Source organism: Caloenas nicobarica, chromosome 3 (genome assembly GCF_036013445.1).
Source record: "Caloenas nicobarica isolate bCalNic1 chromosome 3, bCalNic1.hap1, whole genome shotgun sequence".
Taxonomy (NCBI): domain Eukaryota; kingdom Metazoa; phylum Chordata; class Aves; order Columbiformes; family Columbidae; genus Caloenas; species Caloenas nicobarica.
Window position 1 is genome coordinate 29,025,547 of NC_088247.1, and position 19,391 is coordinate 29,044,937.

A 19,391-nucleotide genomic window follows, 5' to 3' on the forward strand; every position below is an offset into this window, starting at 1 on the left:
TTTTTCTTTTTTTGTTGCATCATCTCATAGATCAGTCTAATGTGATATCACTTAATGAAACACAAATACAGGACCTGAAAAATGACAAAACCTCAGCAGATAATTAAATTCCAGAGTGATACTCCTCTCCTCCCTCTGTACTGGAGTGACTGTACATGCTATATTGATATTTTTAAAAACAAATTCTGTGTAAAAAGACCAAAATAAACACCTGAGGTGCTTGTTTTCAAAGCAGGCAAAAACTGGGAAATATCAATGCTGCTAGTAGGTCAGTATGTAACAGCTGGCTTCAGCTTCAGGCCAGTGGCATTTTTTAAACATAAAATAAATAATAGTTCACAGGAACAGATTAGTAATCTAGAATAAAAACATTCTACCACTCAAATATTGCTAGTTTATTTCTAAAGAAATGACATGCCTTGATTATCACCTGATTTAGAGCACCAGTAGGAAGAGTAACTTAAATTAAAACGGTGGTGTTCCACCAGTGAGAAAGCAGAAATGGAGACACATTTCTTCTTAAAAAAGAAAAAATGAGGAAAAAATAATTCTTTAAAATATTTTTTCAGAATGTCTGTTTTGTAGAAGCATATTTCTTAGAGGACTTTCTTTTTGGTTGGATTTTTTTGTTTGTTTTTTTCTTGTTATTTTTTTTTTTTGTTCTGTCACTGATAGTTTACAGGTAGATTGCACAGGAATATATCTGTCTGTCTAGAACTAAACCAAAAAATAATCACCTCTCTCCTTGCTTCCTTTTTTCAATGCTGGTATGTGCAGCAGTCAGGCTTTAATATAATCTAAGGAATGGCTTATGTTTTGAGGTTCTGTTTGTTTGTTTTCTGCTTTAATAATGTCTTTTGATGCTTCCTTTTAGTTTAGTTGATTTATAATTGCTTGCTGCTATTGCTTACTTCTACTGATATATCTTATCTACCCAACACCAATTCATTACTGATAGCCTCACCTTAATGTGTATCACCATCGAAAACTCAGTCTATTGTGTCTATCGTGCTAATCTATTTTTTGCTGAAAAAGAAAAGGAAGAACTTCTAGTGGGAAGAATTAAGATTTAATGAGAAGAAATAGCTCTTTCATTACTTCAATACAGTACATAATTAATTCAAAACAGCACCTCCTTAAAAGAAGTAATGGACACTGATGGAGAAAATTTACAAGTTTTTGTCCTCAAAGCTTATGTTTATTTGACAGGCCTATATAATTTCTGAACAGTTAATATTTCTTAGAAATAAATACCTGTGCATTTCGACAGAAACCAAATATGTATGATGAACCATGTTTTTATACAAAAGCAAAAATAATATAAACAATAGTAATAATTATTACATACTTTCTAACTTCTGATAATGACACTGTATTTAACTCAACATAACATCTCTGAAACAAGCATCAGTGGCATACGAATCTCCCAGCAAAATCAGCACAAGCAGCGGGCAGTGTTGCTGTCCTCCATCAGTCACATCTCGGAGGTACTTCCTGCCTTCCAGAATTCATGTGCCCTCCATAGTGTGATCTGACACTAGATTAAATAAAGAGCTCTTCACTGCAATATTCTTCTTTCAGAGATAAATTAAATTTGTTACAGAAAGTAAGTTCAATGCCTTCATTTAAAATAAAATGGTTTCTGAAGTTCAGCATAAAGTTGGGCATGCATTTCCTCAGATTTTCTATAGCATGCAATACTATCCAGACTGTTCTTCAGAGTGAAGGTGCTAATAAACAGCTTGAGTGCTCTTTTCTGAGAGATCCATCAGGGTCTTACCTTACTCCTTTCTCACCAATGGCAGTATGTCAAAAAAGCCCAGCTATCCTTCTACATGTAGTCAGTTTTCTGTGCAGCTAATCTTGCATGCTTACCCTTCCAGTTAGCATTATTTAAGCTTTGTCCATGATGGCCTTGTTCTAAACACACATATACCAATTAAATGTATCCCTTTGCTACATAAGGCATTTTGTTATTTTAGTCATACTTCTAGTTATAATGACATCTGTGTACGTCATTGACAAAAGGATCATACATACTGAAGAATGAGGGTATGAGAGATCCCATTTTTAGAATATATACTGGAAAAAACTGAAAAAAATTTGGACCTGCTGCACCTCAGATTCTTCTTGTCCAGAGAGATGATATGAATACAAACAAAACTTGAGATTTCTCAGATGGGAAAGGGAATTAACGAAGTGGATTTCTAGATCTGACTCATTTGTTTACCTGAGTAATAAACCTTAAGATTTTTCGCTTGTTTGGGATGACTTTATTAATTTCATATTATATTTGAATGGGCTCATTCTATCAGCAGGAGACACTTAAATACAGTATCATATTCCATTAATGTGTCAGACAAAAAGAAAAGTGTAGAGATGCCCAATTTAAGAAGCAGCAAATGAAAATTAGTCAACAGTTGGGGAGTTAAATCTTTTCTAGAAGAGTATAACTTTGGTGAATTGTGAAAAACAGCTATGATGGTTTTAACAGATCTTTAGAATAACTTTAATATTGAGAGAACAGATGATTCCTTTCCATTCTGTTACTGCCATTCTAGTAGTTTTATAAATGAACAGACTCAAGCTAAAGGCTGTCAGAGACATTTCTTCACCTGGGGGATTTGTAATGGGCTATTACGGTATTTCTGAAGACATCAGTGTTTTGTGTCTGCTTTTGTTAACAGTAACTCCATGTCTCATTATCCACTTTGAAATAAATAGTGTTGTTTCTATTAGAAAAATGTCAGATTTTTAAGTCATCTGTTAGGGTTGAAGGACTGAATTGATGTTACGAATGAGCTGTTAATCAATAGAATTTTTTTCTTCTACTTTTTCAACCTCATAAATGACAGCCTCAAAATGACATAAATTCACAAGTATAAAAAAGAAGAGGAAGCCAGCAATTTGTGTTCTATTGCAGGAAAAATTCACTTACTACTGGCAGGAAGCACTATACACAGGCAGAAAATTGGAATTATAGAAGAGAAAGCAACTTAGTAAAGCTATTAGAACTAATAAGTTTTGATCCTTTCACAACAGTGAGAAATTTGTCATATTCTCTCCAATCAGAAGTTTACTTTCTCTTTCTTCATCACATCCTACCTTAACATCAAACCCTTGTGTGAGACTTTTTAATGAACTTTGTGAAGTATGTTGCTCTTCTTGTTTTCTACTTTTAGCACAATGCCTTTGGATTCCATATTTTTCCTTCTCCTACACTTGGTTGCGTGCTTCTATACACTGCCTAGTATGTGCTGGTGTATAATGAATGGTTTTCATTGCCATCATGTCAATTTTCTTCTGCCTTCGCCATTTACTTCTTATCTTTTGTAAAAACTGGCTGTAATTAAAAATGATATATTTTAATAAAAGTTTTTAATAATTTTATCTTGTTTCAACTTTTTAATTTATCAAAATTCTACATATTTCAGTCTTTGCATGAAAAAGCTCTCTAAATGCTTATTTGTGTAAGAATAATATAACGAAATCTCGCATAAGTAGAAACTGCAGAGTCCTGTTTGCTCTTACACATTTGTGTCCACTTTTTAACAGAAAATAAAGATTGTATTTAAAAATTAAAATCTTACTGTGCTTCTGGGAACAATATAAACAAATAGAAGGTACACTTGCCAGCATATTACAGAAAACACAATTATGTATTACATCATAACACACACTTTGAATACACAGTCAGTGCAATCACGTGACCACTGCAGTAATGACTGTGTTCTTTTTTTCCAGCATTTTTATTCATATAAATGTCCAAGTGCAGATTTTCCTTTGCATGGAACATGTATATTAAGGTTTGTATTACAGCTTAAAACATCTATGGCAGCTTAAAACAAAAGTGTGACAATTACAAGTGTGGAATCTTAAAACTTCACTGCACTGTAATCTTGTTCTTCTAGTAAAAATAATGAAAGAAGGGACAGGTACGAATATCTCAAAATTCGATTTACAAATATTATATATACCATACATTTGTATTTTAACTGCACATTTTCTACATGGCTTAAAAGCAGAATAATGTGCACTACAAAATCATTACCATTCTGACTTTGAAAAGATAAAACAGACAAACCAATGTTGTCTTTCTGCAGCCCTGACATTTATAGCTTTTCATTTTGTAAGCAACAAGCAGCAATGTTGCTGCAATTGCCTACAACTGAATTACCGAACTAAATATATAAAAAAGAAAAACTTAAGTGTTTGGCAGAATTAATATAGGTAAATTTATCAGTGTTCTTAAAAAGGAAAAGTACAGCCTGCATTGAAAAAAAAAAAGTTTGTCGAGCCTATCTAGATGTCAGTACTAAATGTATAACCTGTTACTCAGTTCCTGGAACTTTTTCACATTTTCAGGATCCAAGCCTGCTGGATAGTATGGGTTATGTTCTGTGTAGAAAGGATGGGTTACACATTTGCTTTCTAGATTCTGTCCTAGGTCCCCAAATGGGGCATTTTTTGCTTAGCCTTGTTATCGTCTTCCCTCTGTCATTCTCTTAGGTTGAGGCTAGGAGTAATCAACATTCTTCTGTTTTATTACCATACTTTATTTTGTCTAATGATTTTGCTGATACATACACAAAATTCTAGTAACCATTCTCCTATAGTAAAGTCTGAGTTTCATGAGGACATAGTGATTTATTCAACACTTTACTTCATACATCTGAAAAAGCTAAATTAAATGGCATCATTTGCTGTACCAGGCTTAAATAGTGTGATGCAAATGTTACTGAGCAGGAGAGAGGAAGGACAGGTTAACCATTACACTGCAGAGTGAAAAAGGAAAGAATGGCCTAGGAAGATTATTCTTTCTACTTCTCTATTTTTAAAATACTTTAGAATACTTCTGATATTTTTTCTTTATAAATGAGGGCTCTCATAACTTGTGCCACTTTTAGAATTGCCACCGTTTTCTGCTAGGCCTTTTATAACAAAGAATTGAAGTCTCTAATTTTGTAATGGCTTCTATGAAAAAGTGAAACAAACAATCCGACCTTCTATGGTAGCAAATGTCTGGGCACTCTCAGGAAGCTCACCATTAGAAAACCAGCTAAATATACCAAGATTCTCAAAACCACAGAAGAATGACTAGAGTGTCTCAAAATATATTTAGCATTTCACAAATATCAGAGAAAAATTAATGCCAGCGTATGGATCAGCTATAAATCTAAGGAGGAACTCCTTGGAAGGACCCCTAGTGATGTTCCTTGACAGTTCCTGGGACTGGAACCTGGAACCTTGACAGGTTCCTAACAGTACCTTCCAGGTACTGCTTTTGCAAGAGCCGAACTTCTGTCTCTCCAACAGCTCTATCAGTGACCTCAGCAGTTTTCCTGGATGAAGAGTCAGAACTGATATCTCATGGATGTGGCTGCCTACAGCAGTTTCAATATAAAGAATTTGCAAAAAAGCTAACATCATGTGAATGTATTAAACTTATTTCTTCAAAATAATGAGTCTACTAGCAACTGCCTTCAAGCGGTTCTATATTTTCTCACTGTATGAATACTCATAGCATTTTCTGAAAGTGGTAGGCTGCTGAACAGCATTTCTACAGCTGATTAGATGGACTTCTTTAGAAAGATTGCTATCCTGCAGAAGTTACGGTGTTAGAGGTATAAGAAAAACATATTCTTTCCAAATCGTATAAATGAATGGTAACTTGGAGCAAGAAATTGATAATATGAATTTCAAACTATGCATCAAGAAAATACTTTTGGTAAACTGAGCAACAGCTTCCTGTAAAAAAAATATTAGAGCCTCTTCTTAGGCAATTTTGAAATCAAGACAAAAAAACCCAGTCATACAGATTCTATGTTAAGAGTGATTGTTCAGAAACAGTGTGAAGGATTGAATGATTTCCTAAATATTTCCCATCTGTAATCTTGATGATTCATTTTATTTTTTGAGTCACAGCATGCAACAATTTTCCTAAGACTTCTTTCTGAAATAGAAAATTTCATGTATAAGCTTCTACTTTATAATAAGAGTTTCCAGAAAGATTTTAAAGAAAGTACAGTCTTATTTCATGGTACAGTAAACTTTAATAAAAGCAAACCTCCAAAAAAGGAAGAATTTGATTTACAGTTTTTCTGTATGTGAGTTTACTCTTAATCAGAAGTACTGCTTCTTTGATTCGATGTATTGAGCTGAACATAAATTGATTCTAGGTTGAATCCATCAATCCAAGCACCTCAACTGACAGGATTTTCTGCTTCAAAATCAGTCTACTTTAGCAATCATACTAATCATGCACTAATCCCACTGAAAAAGAAAGAATTTTTTTGTGTATTCAGTAAGGTGTAGCAAGGATAATATACATCACTGAGGCAGGAATAGGAATAGGAAAGAAGCTGTGTAGTGGATGTAAGGTTTTGTAAAAGGCAAAAACATAAGAACATTCCGTAAAGACCGAAGAAACATCCCGTGTGGTCAGTGCAATGGTTCATCTAGCCCAGAATTGAAAGTAGAAAAAAGAGAGGCTATTTATGGAGAGCATACTACCCTAGCCACTTCCAGCAGTCTGTTCCCTTTGAAATTTTGGAGCATTCAGTTGTATTAAAGAAGTCAGAGGATCCTTTAGTATCCACTTACAGCCATTTTAGTTGTGAATTTGTCTAAACCCTCACCAAAACTTCTAATCAAAATTGTCTACCAACATCACTTTCTGTGGTAACAAATTTAGAAAGATATTATCATCTGTTAAAAGTTGTTCTATATGTTTTATTGCAAAATGTCACTAGGTTCTTCAAGTGTCTTGTTGCTTCTTGTGAACAGGCTTCAGTGAACACCAGTTCTGCTTTCAGCTTAGAACCTGCTTTCACAATTTTCTTTCTAAGCTTCCCCTCTTTCCCTCATGTTTTTCTTCTACAAATTTAAAGAATCCTTGGTTTTTCATAAGGCAGTTTCTCTATTCCATTGATCACTTTTCTTGGCTTTCTGAATACATTCTACAACTCTAACTTCTAGATTAATACTACCTTAAATATCAGATTACCTGGGGAGAAGTTATGGACTTTAGAGAATGACTCCTCACTTCTTCCTCAACCTGTGCTTCTCTACTTTATCATTTCAAGGCAAGGTTTCCAGATGACAGACTACTGTTGTAATCAACTTTTCACTACACCACTGTAGCGCTTGTTTTTAATTTTGTTTTTTCTCTTGTTAAAATTCAGTAGAGAAATGAAATAATTTCCTAGTGGAAGGTTGAGTTAACACATGGGGAAAAAATTATATTTGAGAAGTTTTTAAATACACAAATTCTGGCTTTGGAAAAGCATTGCATATAAACAAACATGTTTATTTTTTTTCAGCTACAAAGTCGATACACCAAATGAAGATTATGGAAAACTTTTAGATATGGCCAAAATTATTGCAGTCTTAAAGGCCGTGCATGTAGGCATAAATAGTTCAATTCAAATTCAGCTGAAAGTATTACATTTGTAAAGTATACATAAAATTGGGGAAAGATTCCTATTTTAATAATAGAATCACAAGACAATTTATGTTGGAAATGACTTCTTGAGGTCATCTAGTCTAATCCCCACTGAGAGCAAGACGAGCTAGATCAAGTATTTCAGGGAGCTGTTCTGTCAAGATCTCTATGCATCCAAGGACAGGGATTCCACAAGCTTGTCCTCATAGTTAACCAGCTTCACAGTAGATTCCCCTCCTCCCCAATATCTAATCAGAATTCTCCTGTGTTCCAACTTACATCCATTGCCTTTTGCCCTACCACAACTTTCACCTCTGAGAAAAATCTTGCTCTGTCCTCTGTGTATACTCCCATGAAGTAATTGTAAACCCCGATAAACCTCCCTTTAGAGTTTTCTTCAGACTGAAAAGGTCCAGTTACTCCAGACACTCTTCGTACATCAGGTTCTCTGGTTCTCTGGACATTGTCATGGCCCTGTGCTGCCATACTGGGACAGGTCCAATGTCCTTTTACCGAAGAATGCAAAACTTAGACACAGTCCTTCAGATGCAGTTTCACAAGTCCAGAATAGAAAAATAATCACCTCCAGACTTGCTAGGTACAGTCTTCCTAATGCAGCCCAGGATGCTTCTTTGCTGCAAGGACACGTGACTGGCTCATATTCTGCTTGTTGAACATCAGGACCCCCAGGTCATTTTCTGCAAAGTTTTGTTTGTGACTGCACAATGCAAAATAATCTTTGACAAAATTACATGTGACATTTGGTTTGTCTGTCATGGAAAGTGTAATGAAATACAGTCATAGGTTTTGCAATTTAAAAAGTAAAACTAACCTATTACCTCAACATAAAAGAATCCAGTCTTAACAAACTAGCCATAGTAATTGATAGTAATAACAATAAAAAAGACTAAACAGATATTCTGCATCGTGAAAGTCTATTGAGAGGTCTCAAGTCTTAAAAGAGTTTGTATGTATATGTATGTATATGTATAATATGCACATGCATGCACTTCTATATGTACTAATACCCATATGTATTTATGCATATACGAGAGTTATTTTTAAGTGCATACACTATGATTTAATGGCCATGCTGGCTGTGAGTGCTATTTCTATTTTTCATACTTCAATAACTTCCAAGTTATTTACACATTAGGCTTTAAATAGTTTGCATATATTTTTATATCTCTTACATAAAAACATATATAATTCTTATAGGGACATCATCATTTTAACCCTATCTTTTTCCTGTCCATTTTAAGCAAATATTTCTGTCCAAAGATAAACTTGATTTTACCATTATATTGCTAAGTTGACATGATGGAACAAGGTTTAGTGCAATGTAAGTGACTTAAGAATATAAAAAGGCTGCAACTGAAAAAGTACTACTGTTTTACATTTTACATTCTACTTTCCAGGCAGATGATGACTAGCTGACCCACAATAATGATAGCAGGAAAAAAAATCAACAATTTGTTATGCTATATAAGTATAATATATTTCAGAATGCCTCAAACATTCTGGAGTGAATACCACTGCAAGTGTTGGTTGATTTCTAAGACTCTTCATTCATCAGTTTGCAAGGCAGGACTTCTGGTACACAAGCTCTGTTTTGTAAACAAATTTTGCTGGCACCAGCAGCATAGCAATGGTAGAGTAGGCTTAAAGAATACCTGCTCAGTCCTTCTCTCTTTTCAATAAAATAAATTACTACTCAGTTGTATGCTTATGAATAATAATATTTCTTTCTTAAATACCACAGAATATTTCTCACCTAAATATCACCTGACTTCTTACCTGGCAAACAGCTACAGTAAAATTCACCAGTCAAATCATGGCAATGGCCTCCGTTTTTGCAGGGCTTGAAGAAACATTCATCAATATCTGTGGAACAGTTTTTGTCTGACAGAAAAGAAAATGAAACATCAAAACTACAAATCATTTTTGGGTTTGGGAAAGCAGAAAAGCTACTTCACAGTACAAGTGACAACTGCATAATTTAACTTTTCCAGGTTGGGAACACTATTTTATTTCTGCTTGACAGCTTTAAAACTAGAGGTGTTCATACATCATAGCTGATAGTTAACAAATTTCCAAATTATTATTTGTGTATTCTAGCATTACATTTCAACACCATAATTACTAGAATTATATGCCACAATTTAAAAACTATTTTAGACACTTAATAAACTCAGTAACAATTATAAGAAAAATATTTCTCAAGGTTGCTTCCTTGTTTAGATGAATAAAACCACTTCTCAGATCTCAACAGAAACCTACGAATTTACTAGCTGTTTCTTCATTTTTCTTCTTTTAAAGAGATTTCATTGAGGTACAATTAAAATTAATTCAAAGATGAAACAACAAAAATACAGGAGAACATACAGGAGACATATAGAAGAGAATTTTTAGAAGACAAGATAATAGGTGGCTTATGAAAACAATTAACTCATTTGGCATACCAAAGAAAATCCACAGTCCCTCATCTCTCTGTTGTGCACTACATTAATTTAGAGCAAACTCTAGCCTGGTATAAATTATACTGAGATGTTTCTGATCCAAAACTGATGCAAAATCAAGAGATAACTGTAAAGATTAAGGGCTTCTGTGCATACCAGTAACTAATTCATTGACAAAGTAGGAAAACTGTAGCTGTTACTGATGTGAGTGAGCAAAATGGCCATTGGCATTCTATCCTGAAAGTGATGGAAAATAACATTTTGGAAAGGAATAGTAATTCAAAAATACAAGGATTTTTGCATGTGCTATTGGCATTTTTTTTTCATGCAGTAGTGAAAAAGACAACTACAAATAGAGATTTTCTGGGATTTGATTCTAAGTAAAAAGGAAGAGTACTCTCTGAATGTGAAGAGAAGAATATGAAGAACTTGGGTGAGATCAATTGAGTTCCATGGGAAGGGAGAGGAGAGGGAGCTGAACAACATAAAATCAAAGGAATTTAGAAAAATTGCAAAGAATGTAGAAAATCTCTGATGTGAAACCCCATGAAAGGCTGTACTAAAATAAAAAGATAATTAAGAAAGTTATGCTTTTTTAAGTACACCAAGACAAACTATCTTTTTGTGTGGAAAAAGATACTAGGTATTATGAGACCAACTTAGCACTTCTTGTTTTTGGAAGGATGAAAATGCCTAACAAACAATAAAAAGGCCAGGTTACTAAGGAAAACCTAAGAAGTACAGCATAAATATGTAGGCATAAAATGAGACCAGCAAAGACACTGTATGTGATGTAACTATGATGGGATGGTCAGTGTAATGGGAAATAATGCTGTAAGTACTTCGGCATTAAAGATGAAGGAAGGGTATGGTTTGCCACTCAATGGAAAAGGATGGCTACTGATAATGGTAATCATGCCAAATTGTTCAATGCTTCTTTTGCTTCAATCATCAGTAGAAAGGTCGCAGATCGTTATCATAATTGATACCTATGATTAAAGGGCAAAACTTCAGTGTTGGATAAAGAAGGCAGGCTGCAGAGCTGTCAGATGAGTTAGATGTTCAGATAGGCTGATCTGATGAACTTCGCCCTTGGGTACTTCAAGAACGAGCCGATAAAAATTCAGTAGCTTTCTTTGTGAACTTGTGTGAGAGAGGTAAAGCACCTGAAGACTCAATAAATTCAGCCTTTAAAAAGGAGTAAAAGACAGAGCCGTGAATATAGATCCATTTCTGTAATTTCAGCTCCTGAAGGAAATATGGGAAAAAAGTTACCAAACTGATTAGTTGTAAGAACCTGTAGATATTAAATAATGTATTAAAAATGAGCCTTATATAAGCAAATCGATTCCTTTCTACACCAGAGTTACAGGCCTTGTGAATTTAAAAAACAAAAAAAAAAGTATCATGTGTCATATTCCTTGACTTCAGTAATGTTTCTACTGGTGTCTTGTGTGAAATCCTAATAATTGGACTAGATATGAACTACAACAGAATGTTATCAGGTAAGTAAAAATATTCACAATGTATTATTCATACATTAGTTATCAGCGATTTTACTACAAAATGGATGGATTGGATGGATGGATGAATTGCACATATTTTGAAAGAGACGTACTGTTCATCTAGTTCCACTCAATTTTTTGAACAGCGGTCTGGATGGGGGACAACACAGTAAGGTTTTGATGGCAATGCAAAAAGGTACTTTGGAGGACAGGATTAGAAGTCTTCATAATTTTGACAAATTGGAGATAAAGTTTGAAATAACAAATGTTATCAATCAGAACAAGTGGAAGATATCCTAATACAGCAAATCACAAGTTAAATAGGAACAAATCCCTGAATTTTGTTCCAGATCAAGTAGTGTGCTGGTGTCATGGAGGCATCCCAAATATAAGTTTAGGTGGACTAGCACTCCGATAACATAAGATACAGGTTCGGATATTAGGTTAGGAAATTATTTGGGGTGCAGTGAAATAAGAATGAGGATCCACAGCGTGCATATACGCACTCACAAGAAAACAAACCAGAGCCCTCTCTGCCCCATTTTGCCCATAATGGACAAACACTAGCCTACTGCGGCCAGGACTTTACACTCATCTGTCCCAGACAACGAATTTACACTTGCCTACCAGGCAAGGAAAGTAAACTTGTCTGTCCCAGCCCAGACGAGGAATTACACTCGTCTGTCCCAGACGAGGAATTTACACTTGCCCACCAGGCGAGGACTTATTAAAGCATATACTCAGTAATTTATCACTCACCCACATGCGGAGGTGAGGCGCTCCCCATCCCCGGAGGTTACCTCAGACGGCTTCTCCGTCTAAGGGGAGGGACTCCGGCACCATGGCAGACCCACAGCTCCGAGGAGACCACACAAAGGGAGTCGCTGGCGGGAACCCCATTTATAGTCTGATCAGATCTGGCTGTGGGCATTCCAGAAGCTTCTTGGCTTCTCTGCGCCCTGCCCCCTCGAGTGTGGGCCTTCGAGAAGCTTCTCGGCTTCTCTGGGCTCTGGGTGCTCTGGGCCCCTCCTCTGCTAACGACCGTGCCCACCACTCTGGGTCTCCACAAAGAGCCGTCAGCTGCCCCGTTGAAGGCCCCAGTTCTGAGAGGGGATGGGCAGCTACCAGTGCAACCGCCACACCAGTTCTCAGGGCGTGTGGGGGGGGAAAGTGCAACTGCCACAGCTGGGATATATAAAAAGGAAGATAGCCAGTTAGAAGCATAAAGCAATCCTTCCATTTTCATCTAGAGAGAGTAAAACTGCACTTGGAGTGCTTTGCACTGTGCGGTGAGCTGCATTAAGGGAATGTGGACAAAATGAAGACAGTCCAGATGAGCATGACAGTAATTACAAAAAACTTGAAAGCATGACTTAGGAAAAAAATGAACAGTGCTGTAAGGCCTAAATAAAGAAGATTTGAATAGAAATATGATGACATTCATAAAATAAGAAAAGGCTTTTGCAAATGTCTAGTTTTCCATGTTCATAGTGGACAGGAAGTAATGCATTTAAACTGCAGTGAAAGTCAGATTAAATCTTAAGGAACTCCTTCTAATGGTTAATATTATAACACACTGGAAAGATTGCCTGAGGAAAGTAAGGAATGGTATTGGACTTCTTTAAGGTGAGTTATATCCCAAATGACAAGTATGGTATGTTTTCTACTGGGATGTAGCTGGAATAGATGACCTATAATGTTTTCTTACAGTGCTATGATTATATAATTTACAGAGCACACACACTGTTTATAATGCAGAAGAAAGTTCAAAGGCTTTTATGTTTATGTAGTGAGCTGGATTGTTTGGAAATTTGCTGTGCTTCATGGTCATGTAAAGAAGTACCAAGAGTCATCCATATGAAAAAGTCTAGGAAATCTAAAGTAGGATAAAATGGTCTTAAGTTACTTGATGTGTGGTGACAGACCACCCACATTGGAACTTAGTGCTACTATCCAAATCTGTATCTCCATTCTGTCTCTCAATTATAATGCATTTCTGTATTAGTCAGAAAAGACAGAAGTGAGTCCAGGTATGCAGTAGCCAAAGAAAGAGAGGACACTCAGGGTGTAGAAGAATATTTACACTAGCAGGCAGAAGCAAAGACATTCTTCATGCATGCAATAGAAGTACGTGGTTAAAAATGCAGAGGGATAGATGGAAAGTCCTGCTCTTACAAAGAGAGCAGCACAACTCTTGTCACATTCAACCTGTATTCACACCTCAAGTATTTCTCATGAGAAAATCAAAACGAGACAAATGAGCTACTTACGCTTGCCTGAGCCCCTTTTTCTGTAGATGAATGGAAAGGTCTTATTCTACTATTTCAATACTGATTTTTAAACAAAGTCTGCATTTCCACTCTCTCTTCCTTTCCTGCATCTCCCTGCTACAGGAGAGCAAGCATATGCAGTAACTGAAATCTCGTCATAAATTTCGTATAGTTAAACAGTACATTTTTCAATGTACCGCAGGTCACTTCTGGTCACTTGCAGCTGCCAGATACAAGCAAAGAAGATATGTAGGTTATAGCTACTGAACTGTAGCTGAACTGTGTGTGAAGAGACAACAAAAGTGATCTGAAACGGACTGCTGAAGACCTCAACATACGAGTGCTTTGCAGTGATGTGACAAAATAAATAATAAAATTATTCTGAGATGTATTTAAAAAACCAGGAAGGACTATTTATGTGTAAAATACCTCTGCATAAAACATTGACTACAGTGTTCCATATTAAAAAATAAGTGGGAAGGACACAGGGAAAGCTACGCAATTTATTCAACAACTGAAGAAAGCATGCTGTCAGCAAAGGCTTAAAGAGCTCCACCTGTTTCATTTAGAACAAACAAAAACAATAAGTGACTTGATTACAGTGTATAAGTGTTTTTACAAAGAGAAAATACTTGAACAGTAAGAGGCTTTTTCATTTTGTGTAGAAAAGGTAATGAGACTCAATAGCTTGAAGTTGAGAAAAAAAATTAAATAAAATATTTAATATAAACTTCTAAATTTGGTGGTGATTACTACTAGGAAAAAAATACCAGTGAAATTCTAGCTTCTCTTCATGCATTCAAATCAGGATTGAACGTTTTTTGAATCAATGTGTGCTTTAATCAAAACTAAGTAATTAGGTTCAGTACAAGGTGGTTATTGGACAACACTAACTGCCTTCTGGTATATAGACCTAATGTAGAGCACACAACCAGCAATTTAAAGGTTGTTAGAAGATTTCCAGAAAAAATTCACTCATCCTGTAGTCTTCTGTGGGTCTTTCCTGGGAAAACATCAAGACAATTCTGTGAACTAGACATATTTTTATGACAGCAATAGTCCACCCCAAGGCAACTGAGCCCTGCAGCATCATCATCATGTAGAATGTGTACGTCCTGTCTTTGAAGGTTCTTGGGAAAAGTGGCTGTCAGGTGCTGCCCTGCTGTTACAAGGGCAGATAATCTATGCAATTCTGTTTCTTGCCTGATTGCAAAAATGCCAAGGAAAAAAAAAATCTTCCTATAAAAGTTTTATAAACAGCTTTAAAAACATCACTCTGCATTTAACACTTTACCCTTCCTGTCTCAAGACTCCTTAGATCTGAGCAAGCAGTAGTGTCTGGTCAACCTACTGTCAAAGTGAAGTGAGCCAAGCTGTGGGTTCATGTCTCCATTGTTACCAGTGAAGCCTTGTAGCCCTGTACATATGGCATTGCCATTGCTGGCATTGGGCCACAGGTTTGGTGTCAAGTTAACACCAGAGACCTCGGGACTCGTCTGGCGGCCAGGTGGATCTTGTCTCATTTGGTTTTTTTATACAATTGCATCATGCTATGTTTATTGTTAATAAGATGTAGACAGGAATAACAAGTAGTTACACTGTATAGAATGAAATAATTATGACCCTAGAGTAAGGCTGTAGTGTGAAGGAGTACAGGGGAAAGAGCAGAGGCCTTGAAGATGAGTTTATAGGGTGGTACTGAAGACTCCAAGGCTACTAACAGCTCATGCATGGTCAGTTACTTGTAGTGAAGCAAACACAGGAGTTGCACAAAAATAGTTCTAGGGATAACAAAATGGAAAAAGAACAAATACCTGACATATGCAAAATACTCCAAATATAGAAAAGTCAATAGTTACAGAGACCTGCAGAACTGAAAAAGGTGTGAAAAAAAGAAAAAAACAAGACAAAGGAAAAGGCCAAAGAGTGAAGAACAAAAACGTCAACTGTGTTACTGAAGATGACACCATATATGGCTACTACTGAGTGTGGTCATACTAAAACTGATACTTTTTATGGTACTGAAATCTTTTATAGTATGGTTCTGTCAAAGAAGAGAGTGCCCAAAGGTAAATTGCATCACTTGTTAAAAACACAGCCGAGTATGTACTTGGAAATATCATTTAGTATGAAAACCTCTGTTACAATGCTAGTTGGTATTGCAAAGGCAGTATTGAACAACAGACTTTGTCCAAGATCAATGATTTGGTGGATTTTTTTCATTAGAAGAACCATCCGCTATAAAAAATCTAGAGAAAACTGGTCTTATGTAAGATGCCCCTTTCATTTCCAAAATTCATTAAGAGATTATCTGAGAAGGATGGAAAATGTGTACTGGGGAAGTTGGCTGAAAGCATATTTTCTTATGTCAGAGTTCATTCACTAAGTGCTTATGTCATAACAGAAAGCTTAGTCCTAACAGGTTAATTGAGGCACTTATAATAAAAATCTCGATGCAGTAGGAAATTCTGTCTTGATATCCATACATTATTTTTACAGATGCACTCAGATGTAAAAAGAAAAATTGTGCTCACTGTGTTGGCATATTACTGTTCATAATGTGATTTCACCCATTACTTTAACTGTTTATAATATAAATAGAAAACACATGAAAACAAAAGGAGAAAAGATAAATTGTTTACAGAAAAAGTGTGGAGTTAAGGAAAAAATTGATTAATTTCTCACAGTAACTCAGGAAGAATAAGAATTTCAACCGTGTTTTCCAGACTCTTCTGTATGTACTTTAATCACTGTAGGAGCTTTTGTAGACATGACTGCTTTTCACTTTTTATTTGGGAAGGACTGTTCAGTTTAAATTATTATGTTCCAATTTATCTAAAATTAATTAAATACAAATCATTCCCAGAAAGATATTAATGTATGTTCTACATAAATTAAATTATGTATGACAATTGGCATCACTAATGAAAAAACCCCATTGTATCTAAAATACAGGGGAAAAACTGAAATACAAAAATAATCTCATAATACATCCAGTAGAGCAATGATAAAGTAAATCCCATATAAACTAATTAAATGTTTGATTAAAGAATTAGTTTATCTTTTTTTTTCATATGATTCCAACTTTTACTATTCACCTTTTAATTTAAAGAAATCATGCTTAGTATTTGGAGGTGGAAAGCTATTGGAGAAATGTGTCATTTGATTTCTCACCAAAAAAGGGACTTTGCTTATTTTTTAGATGACTGGAAAAAAGATTGCTACTGAACTATAATTGATTTGATTTGCCTTCATGCAATTCAATAGTTTTTATGTATTAGTTTATAAAACTTTTAGTGTCATGTAATTTGCAGCATGGTGAAACTTAAACAGACTTTTCTGCGCTCTACTGATCTTTTTTTTTTTTTTTCCCCCACTCAGTGTTCTTACCTGAGTTCCTTGCAGGGGAAGCACATATTCTTAAACACTAGACATTCTCAAACACTAAACATTCTCTAATAACCACAGAAACACATATTGAATACATATCCACACACATAAATAGCGTTTATTTTCCAGTATGTTAAGTTTGCACACCCAACAGTGGGAAGCCTGTCCTCGGCAGTCTGCCTTCTGGAGTGTTTCTGAAAAGCAGCAGCCCATCAGCACCGTCCCAGCGGACCAGGGGCAAAGGCAGCCCTTTGCTCTCATGCTGCCTTGGGCCCACTATGAGTGACAGCTCTGCTGGCCAGGAGCCAGGGGAACCATCCCAGCCTGTTCAGCCTTCAGCTTCCAGGTGTTGGGTTGGTTTGAAAACCATTAGCGCTCTGACTAGAGATCAGATTCAGCCATGTTGTTTATATGAACTTGGTCATCAGGAGACATCAGAGAAAAGAACACCTGGCTTTTGGGTTGTTTCTGTAAGGGCCGTTGGTGTGGAACAATAATCTGATGCATGAGATACAAGCGAGACTGACTATCTGTGACTGACTTTAGTGATTGGTAAGAACCAAGAGAGCTCTCAGGCCAATTTTTTCCTTTGAATCATTGAGAACAGCACTGGAGATGAGTAATGTGGAATGGAGGATGGAATGACAGAATGATTTTAAACTGTGCAGTGATCCTGACGTTAACTAAAAACATCTGGGTCAGCCAAAAAATGTCTAAAATAGAACAGCTTTTGCAGGCTTACTGAAAACAAAGTTTAGAAAACCTTATAAAAAAGATGCACAAGAAAAGATTTTTGAAAGCACAAATAAAGGTGTCACTTTTTTGCCTCATAATGGAGTGATCTGAACTACAAGACACTGCACATCCTTTTATAATCTGGGTTTTCAAATGTTCCGTGTTGAAGGGACCACTTCTTTAGCCACAATAGCTACTACGGGATTCCTAAAGCTTACAGTATGAGACATACCAAAGGAAATTATATAGATTTGATCTTCAAAAAGCATATTAAAAGGCCAAAGCCATTTGAACAGGCATCTCTCTCATTTCTGTCCAACACTGCCCTTTCAGCAGAGCGTTTGTGTACAAGAAAGGCACATAATACCAAACCGTAGTGATGCCATCTGACATGGAGCTAATAAATGGCAAGACAAACAAACGGCCAGGCCTAAGACAGTTTTTGTACTCAACCAGCTCAGATTCTATAGCTAAACTTTATTTAAAAATGCATTTTAACAACCCAGGAAAACAAAAATGTCTTGAAAAAAATGAAGAGAGAGAATCAGCCTTATACATTTACCGGACTTTTCCAAATTTTACTTCCTTAATCAAATCTCATGAGAAAAATACAAGATGTGATTGTCAGGGAATTGGCAGACCTGCTGATGAACTTTCTAACTTGTGCCTCCTTGTTCATAGATAACTGTTGTAGCCCAGTAAACATGATTTCTGCCCTCAGCACGGGGAGGCCTGGCTGTGCACTGACCCACCAGTGCAGGGGCTCAGCCTCGCCATGGCCTGAGCTGGGTGTCCCTGGTTTAACCCCTGTGCTGGGCCCAGTGACTGCTGCCTCCCTGCTCCAGCTTCTGCTCTGGGGGTGACCCTGCTGGGGAGGGGTGACACCCTCCAACACAGTCACTGCCTGGTAAACCATAGCCCTTTGTGTGCATGGGGCTACAGGGGCTGAAGGCCATGGCCAGGCTGCAGCTGGCAGTGCAGGATAGGGATGCAGGCTAGATGAGAAAAAGTCTAAAAATAACCCAAACTAGACCCCTGACTAAGGAGGAAGAAACCCCCACCAGGAACATCATCTGTCTCTTAGGAAAGGACTCAAGATGCTAATGACTAAGGCCTAAACTCCTCCACTTCTTCTTGAGAAGACTGAAAACATCACCTGTAGGACCCAGAGGGACATGGTAAAGTTGAACCTAACACCACAGAAAATGGGTAGATATTAATAGGTTTTCCAGTATAATGACTTTGACTGTGCTGTTAATGGTGCTTTTCTACATTCATTATGTAATATGGATGTCTACATTGCTTAAATAGTAATTGGATAAACAAAAAAAAATCTACATATACATTATGTTTCTTTTTGTCCTTGAAAAGATTTTGAGTATATCACTGTGTGTGTATCTTGGACCATATACCTCAGTCCTAGACCTCAGAAGGGCATGAAACGTCCTTTTACCATTGTTTGCTTTTCTTAGAAGGTAAAAACGCAAATATTCAGTATGTTGCATTGAAGACTCTTTCTAGGCAGGTTGAAGCAGTTGTTGGAAGGCCTGGAGATAGGAGATCTAGTGACATCCATGATGGCTGACTG

At 36.3% G+C, this 19,391-nt stretch overlaps 1 protein-coding gene across 1 annotated transcript in view; it reads right to left on the bottom strand.

The window, feature by feature from the left end:
• EYS (eyes shut homolog) overlaps positions 1-19,391 on the bottom strand; it is an 826,250-nt gene that overhangs the window by 582,386 nt on the left and 224,473 nt on the right. The window contains exon 14 of the mRNA XM_065631328.1: positions 9,242-9,346. Coding sequence (XP_065487400.1) covers positions 9,242-9,346 — 105 coding nt within the window. The remainder of the gene's footprint in view (positions 1-9,241; positions 9,347-19,391) is intronic.